The 18779-nt window shown below is 43.5% G+C and overlaps 1 protein-coding gene across 1 annotated transcript; it reads right to left on the minus strand.

Annotated features, from left to right (window-relative positions):
* Positions 1 to 9435: 9435 nt before the first annotated feature.
* On the minus strand, positions 9436 to 18496 carry LOC129700670 (uncharacterized). Its single transcript, XM_055641251.1, has 4 exons — positions 18344 to 18496; positions 11492 to 11927; positions 10653 to 10867; positions 9436 to 9677 (listed from the first exon to the last, which is right to left on the minus strand). The coding sequence occupies exons 1-4, from the start codon at positions 18494 to 18496 to the stop codon at positions 9594 to 9596; spliced, it is 888 nt and encodes a 295-aa protein (XP_055497226.1). The 3' UTR covers positions 9436 to 9593.
* Between the last annotated feature and the right edge of the window lie 283 nt (positions 18497 to 18779).

Here is an 18779-nt window from a genome sequence, read left to right on the forward strand (position 1 = left end):
GTCCTGAAACAGTTATTTTTTACAATTGTGTTGCACCATATGATTCCAAAAAAACGACGAATGGAGACCAACTCGTTATGAATTGGTCTGATTTATCCATTAGGAGGAATCGCATTTCCTCAAGATGAGCGGTGTCCAACATACTTGCAATCCACATTTTAAGCGTTGGTATTGATGTACCCTTCCAAAATTTAAGTATTAATTTTTTTCCTATTATTAAACCATAATTAAGGAATAGATTTTGAGACGCGTTCAATTTATTCCCATCTTCCATTACACCAAATATAATCATTTCAGTATTAGGTTCCATTCTTGTCTTGAATAATTTTGTAAGTATTTCAAAAATATCATTCCAAAATCTATAAAGTTTTATGCAGGAAACTAAGGAGTGTGTTATAGTTGCCTTTTGGGCTAGACATTTATCACAAGTGGCGGATATATTTGGATAAAATGTGTTCAGTCTTGTTTTTGAATAATATAATCTATGTACAATTTTAAATTGTATTAGATTATGTCTTACATTAATTGAACATTTGTGAATATATATCAGGTATTTTTCCCATTTAACCTTCGTAATTTTTATCATTAATTCCCGTTCCCACTCTTCTCTAAGTACCTCTGTCGATGGTAGGTCTATATTTAGAATACTATTATATAAATAGGATATTAATTTTTGTGAGTCAGCTTCAATATTCATTGCTTCTTCCAATAAGTCAGGAGTTACTTTTTGATATCCTTGTATATATTTTTTCACAAAGTCGCAAATCTGAAGATATTTAAAATATTGGTTGTTTTTCAATTTAAATTTTAATTGTAGTTGTTGGAATGATAGTAGGTTTCCTATTTCGTACATATCCCTGATCCTTCTAATTCCGAGACTTTCCCATTGGTTATATGTCTTATCAATAAGAGATGGTTTAAATAAAGGGTTATTCGCAATTGGCATTAACAGTGATAGATTTCTTAATTTTAAAGATAATTTTATTTGTTTCCAAATTCTTATTGTACCATATATAATTGGGTTCTTCTTATATATTGTGTTATTCAGTTTTTTGGGGGAAAAGAGGATCGTTCCTATATTACAAGGATGACAATCCTCCTTCTCCATTTTTATCCATTCTGTCTGTTGTGTAGAACTATCCAACCAATAAATCATATTCTTAATATGCACTGCCCAGTAATAATACATAAAATTCGGAAGTGAAAGTCCCCCGACCTCTTTTGGTTTACATAAGTGTTTTTTTGTGATTCTATGTGATTTATAGTCCCAAATATAATTTGTAATGTTAGAGTCTAATTTTTAAAAAAAATATTTTGGTATATATACCGGTATAGACTGAAATAGGTATAGTAATTGTGGTAAGAAGATCATTTTTATTGCATTTATTCTACCTAATAATGATAAGGGAAGTGTTTTCCAAAATTTAATCCGTGTATTAAGTTTATTTAATAAAGGTATGAAATTAGCATTGAATAATGCTTTATATTTTCTAGTAGTCTGAATACCCAAATATTTAAATTTTTCTGTTGCGATTTTAAAGGGGAACTTCAGTAAGTGTGTAGGTTCTTGAGGTTTTAATGTCATGATTTCGCTTTTGTTCCAGTTTATTCTATATCCAGAAAAAGACCCAAATTCCTCTATTAAGTTTAATAAATTTGGTATGCTCGTTTGTGACTTTGTAATATATAAAAGTATATCGTCTGCATATAATGAGATTTTATTCTTTGAGTCCCTGGTATTATAGCCCTGAATATTCGGATGAATTCTTATACTTTCAGCCAGGGGTTCTATCATAAGGGCAAATAGCAGGGGTGATAGTGCACATCCCTGCCTATTACCCCTTGATAGTTGAAATTTTTGAGATAACATGTTATTAGTTAAAATTCTTGCCATCGGTTTATCATATAATAATTTTACCCATGTTATAAAATTCTCTCCCATGTTAAATTTTTGTAGTACTTTATATAAGTATTGCCACTCTACCTGATCAAATGCTTTCTCTGCATCCAAAGAAATAATTGATATATCTTCTTCCTCTACTTTATGCGAGTACATTATATTAAACAGGCGTCTCAGATTATTAAATGAGTATCTTTTAGGTATAAACCCCGTTTGATCAGGGTTTATCAGTTTACTAATATATTTGCTTAATCTACTTGCTAAAATCTTTGCAAAAATTTTCTGATCTGTATTTAAAAGTGATATAGCTCTGTACGAGCCCGGATCTTCTAAATCTTTATCTTTTTTTGGAATAAGCGTAATGGTTGATTCTGTTAGTGTTTCAGGTAGTTTATTTTCTTTAAAAGCATGGGAGTATAAATTAAATAAATAAGGGGCCGTTATCTCCTGAAATTTTTTATAAAATTCATTATTAAAACCATCTGGTCCCGGTGTCTTACCATTTTTCAACGATTTTATTGTTTCACCTATTTCTTTGATTGTAATTTGAGCTCCTAGTTCCTCTTGTTCCAAAGGGTCCAGTATTGGAAGATTACAGTTATCTAGAATTTTTTTTATTTTACTATCTTCTATTTTAATTTTAGATGTATATAAGTTTTGGTAAAATTGGGCAAATCTATTATTAATATCTTTAGGTAGTATTAGTAATTCGCCTTTCTCTGATTTAATTTTGGTTATAGTATTTTCCCTTTCTTGTTTTTTGAATTGGCGAGCTAAAAGTTTATGTGGCTTGTCACCAAACTCAAAATGTTCCTGTTTTGTAATTTGGAATAGGCTTATTACTCTTGCCGATAAAATTCGATTAAGTTTAAATTTCAGTAATACTATCTTATTGTGTTTATCTGTCGTGGAATCTTTGGCATTATCCAACTCTAACTGTCTGATTTCTTGTTCTAACAACAATTGTTCTGTCTTATTCTTTTTATTTTGAAAACTTTGGTATGAAATTATAATTCCTCTCATAAATGCCTTAAAAGTTTCCCATAATAAAGAAGGCGAAGTACCTGGTATATCATTTGTATCAAAAAAAAGTTTCATTTGTTGTTTTAAATATTGATAGCCTTGCACGTCATTTAAAATATGTGTATTAAACCTCCAAAAAATTTTTTTACCCGGCATTCCCTCAAATTTTACTGAGAATGTCAACGGAGAGTGATCTGAGATACTACTAATGTGGTATGTTGGGTTGTTTGTATAAGGCATTAATTTCATGTCCACTAAAAAATAATCAATTCTTGAATAAGTTTTATGCACCGGAGAGTAAAACGAGTATTCCCTTCCAACTGGATTAGCAGATCTCCATACATCTATTATATTAGTATTTTTTATATATGTATTTAGAAGTTCGCTAGTTTTAGACTTTAAATTACTCTTCTTTTGTTTTGATGACTTATCTAGATATGAATCTAAAACACAGTTAAAGTCCCCCCCTATTATCACATTTTGGTAATTAAACTCTGATATTATATCAATAATTTTATCAAAAAATTGGGGGTTGTCAAAATTCAGAGCATAAATATTTATCAAAGTTAGTGGGGTTGCATAAATTTCACCCGAGACTATAGTATACCTTCACTCTTTATCTGATATAGTATTCTTTAATTTAAAAGGAATACCTTTCCTAATAAGAATAGCTGTACCCCTAGATTTAGAAGTAAATGAGGAGTAGTATGTTTGGCCTATCCAATTCGCCTTTAATCTTATTTGTGTTTGTTGTTTCATGTGGGTCTCCTGCAAAAACATTATGTCGCTTTTCAACGATTTTAGTTGGGCAAACATTTTACCCCTCTGAATTGGTTCGTTGGCACCCCTTATATTCCAACTACAAAATGTAATTCCTCCATTCTTTATTTGTTTATCGTCTTGCATTGTAATCAGGGTAATATTCCTGAATCATATGGTGCAACCAAATACCTCAGAATTTTAGGACTTGGGTGGTCATCCCGGTTTATTAGATTTATATTGCATCTCCTTCTTGTAAAGTGCCTTAGAAAAAGAAAAAAAGAATGTGATATACAATTACTTTCAAAAAAATTAAACAGATAAAAATTGTGCTTTAAAAAAAAAGGTGCTATTAAGGTATCTAAGGGAAGATACCTTAAGGACGAATAGCCATCAGTGATGGCAAAAAATGTATCGACCTCCGTGATGTTGTTATACATTGAGCTCCTCCCCCTTGGTGAATCCTCATAAAAAGTTACATACCGTTTCATATTTTGTCTTTTCTTATATGAGTTTATCAAACCAGTGCGTGACAGCCGAGAGAAAAAATTAAAAATTAAAAAAAAAAAAGTTACCAGGAAGAGACATAAGGAGTAAAAAAAAACCCAAAACAAATATAGAACATAACATATACACGATTTTGTATAAGTATATATGTCCTTCCAATTATCCAATCTTAATCTAATCTAAACTTTCCAATATATATCCCCCCAGGATTCTTACATAATATCCCATTCTATAACTACCATACATCATACAGGCCGGTAGCAAAGGGTTAACTACCGTACAGGCAGGTGCCAAGGGGTTAAACTTTGCGCTTTTCATCCAAGGTTGAATATAACCAAGCTCTCTGAATAACACATTCCAACGAGATAAGCTTTTTAATTGTCTGGTTAGCTCGGCCATTTTAATCAGTTCAAAGCTCTGTAAAAAGTTCAATCTTCTTCTTTGTCGGCAGCTTGCCCCGATGTTTTCTTAACAATGTCCTCTGCATACTTTAAAGCTTTTCCGGGCACTGCAAATGAGCGTTCAACGCCATTATAAGATATCTTCATTTTTCCGGGAAAGTAAATTCCATATCTTACTCCCGGGACATCCCTCAAAGAGCTCGTGGTACATATAGGTACCAATGACATAGGGAGAAAAAGGGACGAGGTCCTGAATGGAGAATTTAGGGTGTTGGGAGGAAAGTTAAAGAGAAGGACCGCAAAGGTAACAATCTCGGGATTACTGCCTGTGCCACGCGGCAGTGAGAGTAGGAATGGAGCGAGGTGGAGGATAAATGTGTGGCTGAAGGACTAGTGCAAAGGGCAGGGATTCAAGTTTCTGGATCATTGGGACATCTTTTGTGGAAGGTGGGACCTGTACAAAAAGGACGGGTTGCATTTGAACCCGAGGGGAACCAATATCCTGGCGGGGAGATTTGCAAAGGCTACTGTGGAGACTTTAAACTAGAACGGTTCGGGGGAGGGACTCAAATAGAGAATGCTAGTAGACAGGGTGTGAGGCAGGAGGCAGAGAAGGGAAGCACTCAGGCCCAACATGTAGGGGGGGGGGAGAAGAACACAATAATAAACAGAGAATAAGAGATTGTGGGGTTCTTAAATGTGTGAGCAGAGAGACAGAGGGGTGTAAAATGGGGGTAGAAGCAATAGGTAGCAAGGTGAAAAGTAAGTGGCAGGCAGACAAATCCAGGGCAAAAATCAAAAGGGCCACTTTTCAACATAATTGTATATGGGATAAGAGCGTTGGAAAAACAAGCCTGAAGGCTTTGTGGCTCAATGCAGGGAGCATTCGTAATAAGGTGGATGAGTTGAATGTGCAGATAACTATTAATGATTATGATATAGTTGGGATCACGGACATGGCTCCAGGGTGACAAGGCTGGGAGCTGAATATCCAGGAATATTCAATATTCAGGATGGATAGACAGAAAGGAAAAGGAGGTGGGGTAGCGTTGCTGGTTAGAGAGGAGATTAACGAAATGGAAAGGAAGGACATTATCTTGGAGGATGTGGAATCGATATGGGTAGAGCTGCGAAACACTAAGGGGCAGAAAATTCAAGTGGGTGTTGTGTACAGGCCACCTAACAGTAGTAGTGAAGTTGGGGATGGTATCAAACAGGAAAATAGAAATGCGTGCAACAAAGGTAAAACAGTTATAATGGGTGACTTCAATCTACATACAGATTGGGTGAATCAAATTGGCCGGGGTGCTGAGGAAGAGGATTTCTTGGAATGTATGCAGGATAGTTTTCTAAACCAACATGTAGAGGAACCAACGAGAGAGCAGGCTATTCTAGACTGGGTATTGCGTAATGAGGAAGGGTTAGTTAGCAGTCTTGTTGTGCGTGGCCCCTTGGGCAAGAGTGACCATAATATGGTTGAGTTCTTCATTAGTATGGAGAGTGACATTGTTAATTCGCAAACAATGGTTCTGAACTTAAAGAAAAGTAACTTTGAGGGTATGAGACGTGAATTGACCAAGATTGACTGGCAATTAATTCTTAAAGGGTTGACGGTGGATATGCAATGGAAAGCATTTAAAGACTGCAAGGATGAACTACAACAATTGTTCATTCCAGTTTGGCAAAAGAATAAATCAGGGAAGGTAGTGCATCAGTGGATAACAAGGGAAATCAGGGATAGTATCAAAGCAAAAGATGAGCGTACAAATTAGCCAGCAAAAGCAGCCTACCGGAGGACTGGGAGAAATTCAGAGACCAGCAGAGGAGGACATAGGGCTTAAATTAGGAAAGGGACAATAGATTATGAAAGAAAACTGGCAGGGAACATAAAAACTGACTGCAAAAGATTTTATAGATATGTGAAGAGATAGAGATTAGTTAAAACAAATGTAGGTCCCTTGCAGTCAGAAACAGACAAATTGATCATGGGGAACAAGGACATGGCGGACCAATTGAATAACTACTCTGGTTCCATCTTCACTAAGGAAGACATAAATAATCTGCCGGAAATAGCAGGGGACCGAGGGTCAAATGAGATGGAGGAACTGAGTGAAATCCAGGTTAGCCGGGAAGTGGTTTTAGGTAAATTGAATGGATTAAAGGCCGATAAATCCTCAGGTCCAGATATGCTGCATCCCAGAGTACTTAAGGAAGTAGCTCCAGAATAGTGGATGCATTGTGATAGTTTTTCAAAACTCTTTAGATTCTGGAGTAGTTCCTGAGGATTGGAGGGTAGCTAATGTAACCCCACTTTTTAAAAAGGGAGGGAGAGAGAAAAGGGGGAATTACAGACCAGTTAGTATAACATCGGTAGTGGGGAAACTGCTAGTCAGTTATTAAATATGGGATAGCAGCACATTTGGAAAGTTGTGAAATCATTGGACAAAGTCAGCATCGATTTACGAAAGGTAAATCATGTCTGATGAATCTTATATAATTTTTCGAGGATGTAACTAGTAGAGTGGATAGGGGAGAACCAGTGGATGTGTTATATCTGGACTTTCAGAAGGCTTTTGACAAGGTCCCACATAAGAGATTTGTATACAAACTTAAGGCACACGGTATTGGTGGTTCAGTATTGAGGTGGATAGAGAACTGGTTGGCAAACAGGAAGCAAATAGTAGCAGTAAACGGGTCCTTTTCAGAATGGCAAGCAGCGACTTGAATGCAACATCTCCAAGTTTATGGATGACACTAAGCTGAGGGGCAGTGTTAGCTGTGAGGAGGATGCTAGGAGGCTGCAAGGTGACTTGGATAGGTTGGGTGAGTGGGCAAATGTTTGGCAGATGCAGTATAATGCGGATAAATGTGAGGTTATCCACAGGTGGCAAAAACAGGAAAGTAGACTATTATCTAAATGGTGGCCGATTATGAAAAGGGGAGATGCAACGAGACCTGGGTGTCATGGTACACCAGTCATTGAAAGTAGGCATGCAGGTGCAGCAGGCAGTGAATAAAGCGAATGGTATGTTAGCATTCATAGCAAAATTATTTGAGTATAGGAGCAGGGAGGTTCTACTGCAGTTGTACATGGTCTTGGTGTGACCGCACCTGGAGTATTGCGTACAGTTTTGATCTCCAAATCTGAGGAAGGACATTATTGCCATATAAGGAGCGCAGAGAAGGTTCACTAGACTGATTCCTGGGATGTTAGGACTTTCATATGAAGAAAGACTGGATAGACTCGACTTGTACTCGCTAGAATTTAGGAGATTGAGAGGGGATCTTATAGAAACTTACAAAATTCTTAAGGGGTTGGACAGGCTAGATGCAGGAAGATTGTTCCCGATGTTGGGGAAGTCCAGGACAGGGGGTCACAGCTTAAGGATTTTGTGTTATACCTATACCCTGAGTCTAGCATTAGATGGGCCCAGCGCAGATAGGAACAAACGCAAAATAGAACATCTCATAGAACAGTGGTGAGTTTCACATGTAAGCCAGTTTATCTAAGGCATTGGTGAACATTCCGAGAGAACCCAGAGTGCTTTAAATATTAAAAGTAGCTACACTACATTTTTGTATTCTCATGACACAATGGTTCCCTGTGGATTCTACATCTTTGAAATAATTCATATTTGTGCAATGGCTCCATAGACTTTCATTTTTGTCTTGCCCTCGAGTTATCTTTAACCTTAAGTTACTTGTTATCTAAAAAAAACCCGTCCTGGGCAGAGTTGTTACCAAACCAGATAGAGATGTTTCCGGTCAGGATACTTTCTACAGCACACGGAGTAGAAGGATTGAAGGATCATCTGAGAGACTCTGAATTTTCTAAGCTGCCTGAGGTGGTAAAGGCGCTGCCTTGCCTTTCTCACCAGTGTGGCAGTGTGCGTTGTCCATGTCAGATCCTCTGTGATGTGGACTCCCAGGTATTTAAAGCTGCTCACCCTATCCACGGTAGTCCCATTAATCCCCAGTGGCGGGTACGCCCTCGGTTGTTGTGCCCTCTAAAGTCCACAATTAGCTCCTTAGTTTTAGTGACATTCAAGAGGAGGCTGTTGTTCTGACATCAGAGTGCCAGGTCAGCCACCTCCTCCAGGTAGGCCTTCTAATCGTTATCAGGCCCACCACCACTGTGTCATCAGCAAACTTGATGATGGAGTTGGAGCTGAACCTCGTCACATAGTCATGTGTGTACAGGGAGTACAGTAGAGGGCTGAGGACACAACCCTGGGGGGATCCCGTGTTCAGGGTGAGGAGGTTGGAGGTATGTCTCCCCATCTTGACCACCTTGGGCCTGACGGTCAGAAAGTCCAGGACCCAGGCACACAGGGGAGTGTTCAGTCCCAGTTCCAGCAGCTTATCGGCAAGTCTGGTGGGGACTATGGTTTTGAAAGCTGAACTGAAGTCAATGAACAGCATCCTCACATAATCCCCCTTCTGGCTGTCAAGGTGAGAGAGAGAGAGGGTGGTGTGCAAAACCTTGGAGACCGCATCATGTATGTGAACTGCAGCGGGTCCATGGTGCGAGGGAAGAAAGCGCAGATGTAGTCCTTGATTTGCCTCTCGAAGCATTTCATGATCACTGAGGTGAGGGCCACCGGTCCTCCGTGTCATTCAAGCAGGCTGGAGAGGCATTCTTAAGCACAGGTACAATAGTGGGTCTCTTGAAGCAGGCAGCGACCACGGACTTGGCCAGGGAGAGGTTGAATATTGAGGTGAACACTCGAGCTAGCTGATTAGCACAAAAGCACGAACTAAATGTAAAACTAAGCGCGCAGTGAACTCCTGTAGTTTGGAGCCCGGGGGAGAGAAACCGGAGCGGACAGTAACAGAAGCCATTCCTCATTGCAACCATTTTATTGATAGTTTCCCAGTTGTACAGAGAGTGAAAGGCGGAGACCTGGCGCTGCCATCGGGAACGGGCTCAGTTTGCCTCGATGTCGTGCTGTCGATCCAGGAGACGCAGCTGCAGACGCGAGTGTAGAAGCCGGGATGGTCCCTCACCGCACACCCGTATCCCCATGATCCCACTCCTTGAAGCACTCCGTTACACACCACTGGTCCACCTTACACAAAGAATCAACCTGTCACAAGGTCAGACGGGAGAGGAGGTTAAATGGCTTCGGTAAAGATAGTAAATTGTCCCAAGAGAGTGCGTGTGTGTAGGATAGTGTAAGTGTGAACGGGTGGTCGCTGGACGGCAGGGACTCGGTGGGCCCAATAGCCTGTTTCCGCGTAGTCGTGGGGAGCGAGAATGGAAGAGGAGGGGATAGGGAGCGGGTTAGAGACGAGGAGAGGGGGTGTAGCGGCCAGAGGGGACGGGGTTACAGAGACGAGGAGAGGGGATGTAGGCATGGGGCGGAAATCCTGGGGGGTACAGGGGGGACACCCCCGCCCCCCCCCCCCCCCGCATGTTTTGTCATCCGGACTTTATCAGCCGCTTTCTAAGGGCTGAATCGGCTCATTCGCGGAGCCATTCAGCGCCCGTCGCCGCTTAAAATCAAACTGCTGCATCGAGGCGATCAAGGCTCCCGATGATGAAGCCTCCGCCGGCCGATGAAAGACCCCGTGAACGGGCCGATTCAAGCCCACGGCCCAAGCCTCGCACTAATGCATCTCGCTCTCTCCTCCAGCCCAGTGCGCCGCTTGACTCGGGGGTGATTCGGTACAGCGTGGAGTCGGCGCCCGATGAGCAGAGGGAACCGGGACCAGGTCGTCGCCAGAGAAACGTTTCTCTATCTGGAAGGCGGAGGGTCTGCTGCGGCTGCTGGCAGGTACACAGAGAGAGAGGCCACTCGGCCCACACGTTGCTGCTGTCTCAGCGCCAGGGACACGGCTTTAGATCCTGACTGCGGGCACTGTCTATACAGAGTCTTTTCCCCCCCCACTAGCGCCTCGTCTAATGTTGATCTCACTCTTGCTGCTGAACAGAACGAGCACCAGCACCGAGTGCTCGCCCCGCTACCTCTCTCGCTTAAGATTATTTTGACAGTGGGTCTCCACGGGGCCCACGGCTGAAGCCCCCCCCCCCCCCAATGTTTTGATAGCGATTTCCTTGCCTGTAGGGTCCGGAGGCGGAGAGACGGGGAGAGGTGTGTAGGTGCGGGAGGGGAGCGGGAAAGGGAGGGGGTCTGTATCTGGCAGCGGTGGCGGCCTTCCTCCAAGTAGCCGAGCCACATCATGTTGTCATTAATCATTCCCGGATAGGAACCATGACAGTCCGCGTCACTCAGAACCGGGTTGGCCAAGCACAGAAGCTGGTAGCAGCTAACCGCTAGTGGGAGAAAGGTGAGAGATTAAACCCTCTCCCCGTCTCTGTAACACGATCCAGGGTGTGGCGTTTTTACTGCACACGTAACCACCCATCGGCTGTGGGCGCCGCGGCTGTGGGTGTGGGGGAGCGAGCACACGGTCATTGCCAGCGGGGGAGAAAGGAGGGGGATCAGCGGGCCGAGAGAGGGAAAAGGAGGGGTGAGAGGAGGGGGAGACAAGGGGGGGGAGGGGTGGGAGGGGGGAGATGGGACGAGGAGAGAGGGGGCGGGGAGAGAGAGATGGGGAGGAGAGCGGAGGGGTTGACACAGAATGTGGCGAGAAAGGAGGGGGAGACGGAAAAAGAGGGGGCAGAGATGAGGGGAGGAAGAGGGAGAGAGAGAATGGGAGTGGGAGAGAGAGAGAGGGGGTAGTGGGGGAAAGAAAGATAAAAAGAAGACGGCAGACGGGGGGGAGGAAGAGAATGGGAGAGAGAGGATGGGAAAAGGAGAGAAGGCGGAGGGAGAGAATGGGGCGGGGGAAAGGGGAGAGCAGGGGGAGGGAGAGGGGAGGGGGAGAGAGGAGGGAGGGGGGAGGGGGGAAAGGGGGACAGTGAAGGTAGGTTGGGCCCAGGGGGGAGTACACTTACCGGCGAGACCGAGGAAGACGAGTCCGAGAGCAGAAGAGTCTTCATGTTGTGTGGGGGTCGGGGCGCGGATGCCTTTGGCGAGCGGCCGCACCTGTGCTTTCCCAAGCCAGTGTATACCGCTGGGCGAGGTCGGGGAGGGAGCGAGACGGATGGTCGGGGAATAGGAGGAGGGAAAGAGGGGGAGGAGGTGATGGGGAGAGCGAGGGAGGGATGGGATAAAAGGGGGGGGGGGGGGCAGCGAGAGGCGATGGGAGAGGAAAGGAGAGGGGGAGGAACGTGAGGGGTGAGGGGGTGGGAGTGGATCCTCTCCCCATCCCCTTTCGCTCCTCTCTCCCTTTTCCCACCCCACTTCCCTCCCGACCTGTACGGGCTTGGAAAAGCACAGGTGTGGCCACTCGCTAAAGGCATCCGCGCCCCGACCGCCAGGTCGGAGTGAGTAGAATAGTGATTAAATCGGGAGCAGCACGTGTGTTGGGCGGTAACCTATTCCATTCCCTTATCGTCCTTGGGTAAAGGGAATATCAGTAGCAAACTTTATTGAAATTTAGACAGTTGATGTAAGGACCGTTATTTTGTCTTGTTTCATGGCAGCTGGTTCTCTGGGATGGCAAGAGATATGATGGCGTGATTTTGTAAATCTCCTTGTAAATTGCAATAAGTCTTAGCCTGATTCTGCTGAGCTCCAGGGTATCCCGTCCGAGAGAAGTCAGCATATAATTCACGCTTGATCTGCGTTTGTAGTCATTACATAGGATCCCATCTTCGTCTTCCTCGGACGTCAAGATGGTGCTGAGAGCAGGCGCCGTTGAATAATTCAAGCGAGCTGACTGCTCTGTCTATGGTGAGTGTGTTTTTTGGATGTTATTTAAAGCACATTTTTGCTTCAGCAGGAGCCTTGACAGGAGGCTTTAAACATTCGTTTTACACTGTATATTTACCACGTACTGAAGTTGCTTGGCATTTTAGTGGTGTGTGTGTGCGTGTGTGTGTGTGCCTTTTGTTTGCTATTTTCTTGACGAATACTGAGATCAACGATCCTCGACAATTATGGGATCACTTCAAGAATTCAATGCCTGAAGATTACCTTGAAGGAGAACGGAGAACAATGAATGATCCTAATATCGTGATTGAAGAGAAGCATCATGATCAGGCTCTGTTGTATATTCAAGACAAGCTTGAGAATTACAACAAAACAATGGAATTCTTGTGTGATTGTGTGAATTGTGTGAATGGAATTCTTTAATTTGCCACAATCAAGAAATGGAAGGATGCACCTTGATGGTGACAATCCAGAATTGCTGCAGAATTACAATACAATAGAAATGAACAACAGCAGTTTGTTGAGCAGAATGAGCCTCTGCTGAATGATGAGCAGAGAGCAGTGTATGACCAGGTGTGCAACTCCTTGAAAAGGAATCTCCCTTGAATGTTTTTCATTGATGCACCAGGAAGAACAGGACAAACATTTATCACCAATTTGAACCTCTCCAAAGTTAGAGGTCAAGGTGATGTGGCTATTGCTGTAGCATTCTCTGGGATAGCAGCTACATTAATGCCTGGTGGAAGAACTGCGCATTCTTGATTCAAGATACCCATCCAAGTGGTTGAGGATACATTCTGAAACACCGAGAAGAACTCTAAGACGGCACATTTCATGAGGCAAGTGAAAGTCTTTGTTTGGGATTTTATTGTCCAATGATTAGGCGGGAAAGCTTTGAAGCGGTGGACAGAACTCTTCAAAATGTCTGCAACAACACCAAGCCTTTTGGCAGCATTCTTATCGTTTGTTATGGCGATTTTCGACAACTACTTGCTGTGGTGAAAAGGGGAAATGATGCTGATGTAGAAAATGCCTGCATCAAGAAACCCTACTTGTGGAGACTTTTTTACCAAGTTTCAAATGCACACAAATATGCGATTGACAGAGAGAAGGCGACTATTCTCAATATTTGTTGAAAGTTGGAGAAGACAAGATTTTAAAGAATGAAGACAATGAAATTGAAATCCCACAAGACATGCGTCTATCAGCAGAAACACTGGAGGATTGTATTGATTTCATCTATCCCACATTTGACAATCCAGCAGAATTATTCTCCAACAATTGTATCTTGGCTCCTCACAATGATACCATGAAAAGCATCAATTCTACACGCATCAGACACTTCCCTGGAATCATTAAGGAGTACTTTTCTTTCAATGCTGTCACTGACAGAACTCATGATACTCACTTCCCAACAGAATTCCTCGATTCACTCGAGCTCTCTGGATTACCACCACACAAATTGGAGTTGAAAAAAGGATCTCCAATCATATTAATGAGATACTTGGAACGGCCAAAGCTAAGCAATAGAACGAGGATGATTGTGGAAGAGCTACACAACAATCTGATCATTGCAAGAATCAACATGGGAGCCTTCAAAGATGACATTGTTCTCATTCCTAGGATTACACTTATTTTGACAGAACCATATAACCATATAACAATTACAGCACGGAAGGTGAAGACATTCCCCTTCAGCGGACCCAATTCCCCATTGAATCAAGTTTTGCTATGATGATCCATAAAGCAGGAATGCAGGTGCAGCAGGCAGTGAAGAAAGCAAATCGTATGTTAGCATTCATAGCAAAAGGATTTGAGTATAAGAGCAGGGAGGTTTTACTGCAGTTGTGCAGGGTCTTGGTGAGACCACACCTGGAGTATTGCGTACAGTTTTGGTATCTTAATCTGAGGAAAGACATTCTTGCCATAGAGGGAGTACAGAGAAGGTTCACCAGACTGATTCCTGGGATGGCAGGACTTTCATATGAAGAAAGACTGGATAGACTTGGCTTGTACACGCTAGAATTTAGAAGATTGAGGGGGGATCTTATAGAAAATTACAAAATTCTTAAGGGGTTGGACAGGCTAGATGCAGGAAGATTATTCCCGATGTTGGGGGTCCAGAACTAGGGGTCACAGTTTAAGGATAAGAGGGAAGTCTTTTAGGACTGAGATGAGAAAATCATTTTTTACAAGGTGAATCTGTGGAATTCTCTGCCACAGAAGGTAGTTGAGGCCAGTTCATTGGCTATATTTAAGAGGGAGTTAGATGTGGCCCTTGTGGCTAAAGGGATCTGGGGGTATGGAGAGAAGGCAAGGATGGGATACTGAGTTGGATGATCAGCCATGATCATATCGAATGGCGGTGCAGGCTCGAAGGTCCGAATGGCCTACTCCTGCACCTATTTTCTATGTTTCTATGTTTCTACAATTAGAATGTGTTGATCTACCTCGACAAACCGGTACTTCAGCATGGACAACTATGGCCGAGCAAAGATGGAAATGTCAAAGTTTTCCTGAAGAATGGAACATCGACGAAGAATGTTTACATTAAAAGCGTGCTTCGTTGAATGATGACTTCTGAGATAAATTCTCTGATTTTCTTTCTTAAAATTTGACCGCTGAATTTCTCTATATTAAAATTGTCTCTTTTTATCAACAGGAAATAGTCATCAAGAGGCAGTGAGCAGCAGAACACAACAAGAGACACAACAAGAAAGAACTTAATAATTTTCATCTTTAACATTTAAATTGTTCTTATATTTTAAGAGTCATTCACATTTTAAACTTTAATAAATCCTTTTTGCACTTTTGATGTCTGTGTGCTCTTCATCACAATGGGAACCTAATAGGCAGAAATGGCTGCTCTGTGGGAGAGCCACTAAGAGTGCATGGGTGGGAGGTTGTGGGGAGATGCACTGAATGTGTGGTGGGGAGGGGAATGGCAAGGAGCAAAGTGGGGGGGGGGTGGTGTGAAGGGAGGAGAGGTGACTGAGTGAACTGCCAGCCCACCAGCTGTAAGTGACTGATCTGCCAGCCCAATAATCCATTCAGTCCACACTCTCCCCCTTCTCTCTCACAGTCTGTCACCAGTTTTGGACAGAATTTCTGGCAGTTTCTCAGCTGCCAGCCTGCCAGGTCAGAGTGACTGTACTGCAAGGCCTCAGTGACTGAGCAGCCTGGCCGCAGTGACTGAGCTGCCAGCTCAAGAATTCATTTGGCCCACATACTCCATACTAGCCCTCTGGAAACCAGCACCTTCGCACCACAACATCCATACTAGCGCAACAGAAAGCTGTGTGTGTGTGTGTCCGTGTGTGTGTGTGTGTGGACAGAACAGGACAGAAAGGTCGGGTTCACAATGGGAGGGGGAGTTGAAGTGTTGAGCCACCGGGAGATCAGATTGGTTATTGCGAGCTGAGTGGAGGTGTTGTGCGAAGCAATCGCCAAGCCTGCGCTTGGTCTCACCAAGGTTGATCATACGCTGAATAATCCAACCACATTTTTGTTTGGAAGGGTAAAGAAATAATAGTAATTGCATTCATTGCAACATGTAAAAAGAGTTGAAATACTGTGTTAAAATGTTGCTGCATGTCATTGTGGTATATATCATGTCTTGATTGGTGAATATGTTTAGTTTGTGACTTTATTTGAAGCAGAAATAATACGTGAATGTTTCATTGAGCATAATTCCGACTGGTAACTACGCACTTAGTCCAAGCACATTATCGCACGCATCATGCAAGCCGTCTTAAATGGCCACCTAAACTGTCATTTGGCAACTTATAAAGCTGCCTAGGTTGCCCGGCTGACAACAAAGAAAAAAAATTAAGTGAGATCCCTGCAAGGTGTATAATATTTTTGACACTGTCATAGGCCTTTCTTACATATGCTATCACAACACACTGTAGTCTCTAAACAACCCTTCTGTAATTTTCCTTGCTCTCCATTTCAGAATAATAGTGTTTAAGCCAATAACTCGACATTAGCAGTGGCAATCAATAAATAAATAAATAAACGTGCAGCTTTCCAGCGCCTTATCTCATTGGCCATGCTCGGCTGCAAATTGGTGTGAATCTGGTGGACCATCTTCCTCTAGTTGTGGGGGTGGGGGTGTGGGAGGGGCCTCACGTGGAACAGCTTGGGGCCTCTTTTCATCTAAATCTGCCCCTGGGGAGAGGTGGGGAGAGGGGAATGAGAGTAGGAGAGAGGAAGGGAGAGCGAGAGAGGAGAGAGAGAGGGGGGAGGAGAAGAGAAGGGGGGGAAGGAGGGAGGGAGAGAAAGAGGTAGGGGGAGGGAGAGAGGGAGGGTGAGAGGGAGGGAGGGAGGGATGGAGGAAGGGAGGGAAGCAGGGAGGGAGGGAGCAGAATCTGAGACACATGACAGCAGGTTGTAAAAACGAAGACAACAAAAGGTGTTGGAGGCAACAAAAGCTGGCTTGCAAAACACTCTGCAAGCAAGTAACAGAAGCAGGCAGCTACGGTGTAGTTACATAGATCTGTTTTGCCTTGTTCTTCTTTGTGTTGTTAAGGTGTGCCCGCGAAAAAAACCCAACAACAAATAACACGCAGGAAGCAGTTTTGAAAATTTCAGGAAATACCAACAAATTCCAGGAAATTTGGGCTTCTATTTAAGGAAAAAAAAAATTGAGGTGTGGAAGCACTGCCTCTGCCTGCATGTGATCAATATCCCTCCATATGCACTTCTTCGCACTTTAAACAGTTACATTTTTAAGGATGTTATATGCAAGACATTTTCTATATAAATAACGTGTTATCTTCCCAGAATAGGAAGCAATTGCATTTTCACACTAAGTGCTGGAGTAACTCAGCGGGTCAGGCAGCATCTCTGGTGAACATGGACAGGTGACGTTTAGGGTGCTACAGTATCTGTCACCTATCCATGTTCTCCTTGGATCCCGCCTGACCTGCAGTTACTCCAGCACTTTGTATCTTTTGCTCAGGATACCAGCATCTGCAGTTCCATGTGTACGCAAATACAGTGCATGTGAATATAATATAGTATAAATGAATATTGTGCCTGTAATGCAGATGCTAGTTAGCAGAGTCAGGTTGCTCCCAGAATGGACAGTCCACAGATTAGAACAGAGTTCAGATCCTGTGGGCCGTCTGTCGGTGGGAAATGAGCATCCACACAGTGTGTGTGGGTCAGGGTCACAGAGACAGGGGTGAGGGGAGAGTGCGAAGGCGTGGGGAGAGTGTCTGGCAGCCGGCCTCACTGACAGCGTGAGAGATCGGGGGAGTATGTTCAGTGCTCACAGCCCCTTGGGGGAGGGAGTGAGGGGAAGGTGGGGAGAGAAAGCACACACAAACTCCCCATCACATCTGGGAGCTGCCAGAAAACCCATCCCCATCATCCTGCCCTTCCCCCACGCACTGACCCTCATGTACAGACTGTCCATGTGTCAGGCCTTAGTGACCCTGACAGGAAATGTCTTTAAATTACAACACATATTAGTTTGCAGTAGCATTACTAGCATTGGGGCAGCACAGTGGAGCAGCAGGTCACAGTGGCAGCCTCACATCTCCAGACACCCGCCATTCCATCTTCACATTGGGTGCTGTCTGTGTGGAGTTTGCACGTTTGCCCTGTGACCGCGTGGGTTTCCTCCGATTGCTCCAGTTTCCTCCCACATCCCAAAGACGTGTAGGTTTGTTGGTTAATCTGTAAATTACCCCTAGTGTGTAGGGAGTGCATGAGAAAGTGGGATAACATAGAGCTACAGAGGCCGCGGAACGTTTTTGAAAGTGGGGGGGCTGAGCGATCACTGATCATCGGCCTCGGGGGTACCCGGTGAGGGAGCAGAGCGGGTTATGAAGTATTTCAGGTTATGAAGCATGCCTCGCCAAAAACATGGAGGACTGCAGCCCCCCGGTTCCGCGGCACATGAGCTGGTGTGAACGGGCCATCGATGATTGCTGTGGACTCGGTGGGCTGAAGGGCCTGGTTTCTATATTGTTTTTCTATATAAAACTAAATATATATAACGGGATAGTAAAGTGCATGCATACTTGCTCATCTTTGATGCCAGTGTTTTTGAGGTACACAAATCCAAGTTCACTGAATGTCCGTCCGATCTCCATGGATAATCGTTTCATTTCATGGGCTGAAGGTGCAGCTTCACCCAAGGCAAATGAGCCAAAGTCAACCACAGCGACACTCATCTTCTTCCAACGATTCTGGCCTCGTAAGGACGTCCTGTAACACAGGGCCGCGTGAATTATTCAACCTGATTCTAACTGGCACCAACATAGTTAAAGACTGTTCTCTTTATTTATCTTTATTGATTAGACATTTAGACTAGAGGGATACAGAGTGGAAACAGGACCTTCATCCCGCCCCATCCGTGCTGACCAGCGATCAACAGTATAGTAACATTATCCTACACACTAAGAACAATTCACAACTTACCAAAGCCAAGTAACTTACAAACTCGCAAGTCTTTGG

The sequence above is a fragment of the Leucoraja erinacea genome, chromosome 10, assembly GCF_028641065.1.
Source record: "Leucoraja erinacea ecotype New England chromosome 10, Leri_hhj_1, whole genome shotgun sequence".
NCBI classification, from domain to species: domain Eukaryota; kingdom Metazoa; phylum Chordata; class Chondrichthyes; order Rajiformes; family Rajidae; genus Leucoraja; species Leucoraja erinaceus.

What these genes read in the sequence shown, in the direction of transcription:
- LOC129700670 (XM_055641251.1), bottom strand. Translation starts at nt 18,496, where the DNA reads ATGAGTGTCGCTGTGGTTGACTTTGGCTCATTTGCCTTGGGTGAAGCT. An exon ending in CGTCTTCCTCGGTCTCGCCG is followed by an intron (nt 10,868 to 11,491) that starts GTAAGTGTACTC and finishes TTCTCCCACTAG; the next exon opens with CGGTTAGCTGCTACCAGCTT. An exon ending in TCCGCCTCCGGACCCTACAG is followed by an intron (nt 9,678 to 10,652) that starts GCAAGGAAATCG and finishes ACCTTGTGACAG; the next exon opens with GTTGATTCTTTGTGTAAGGT.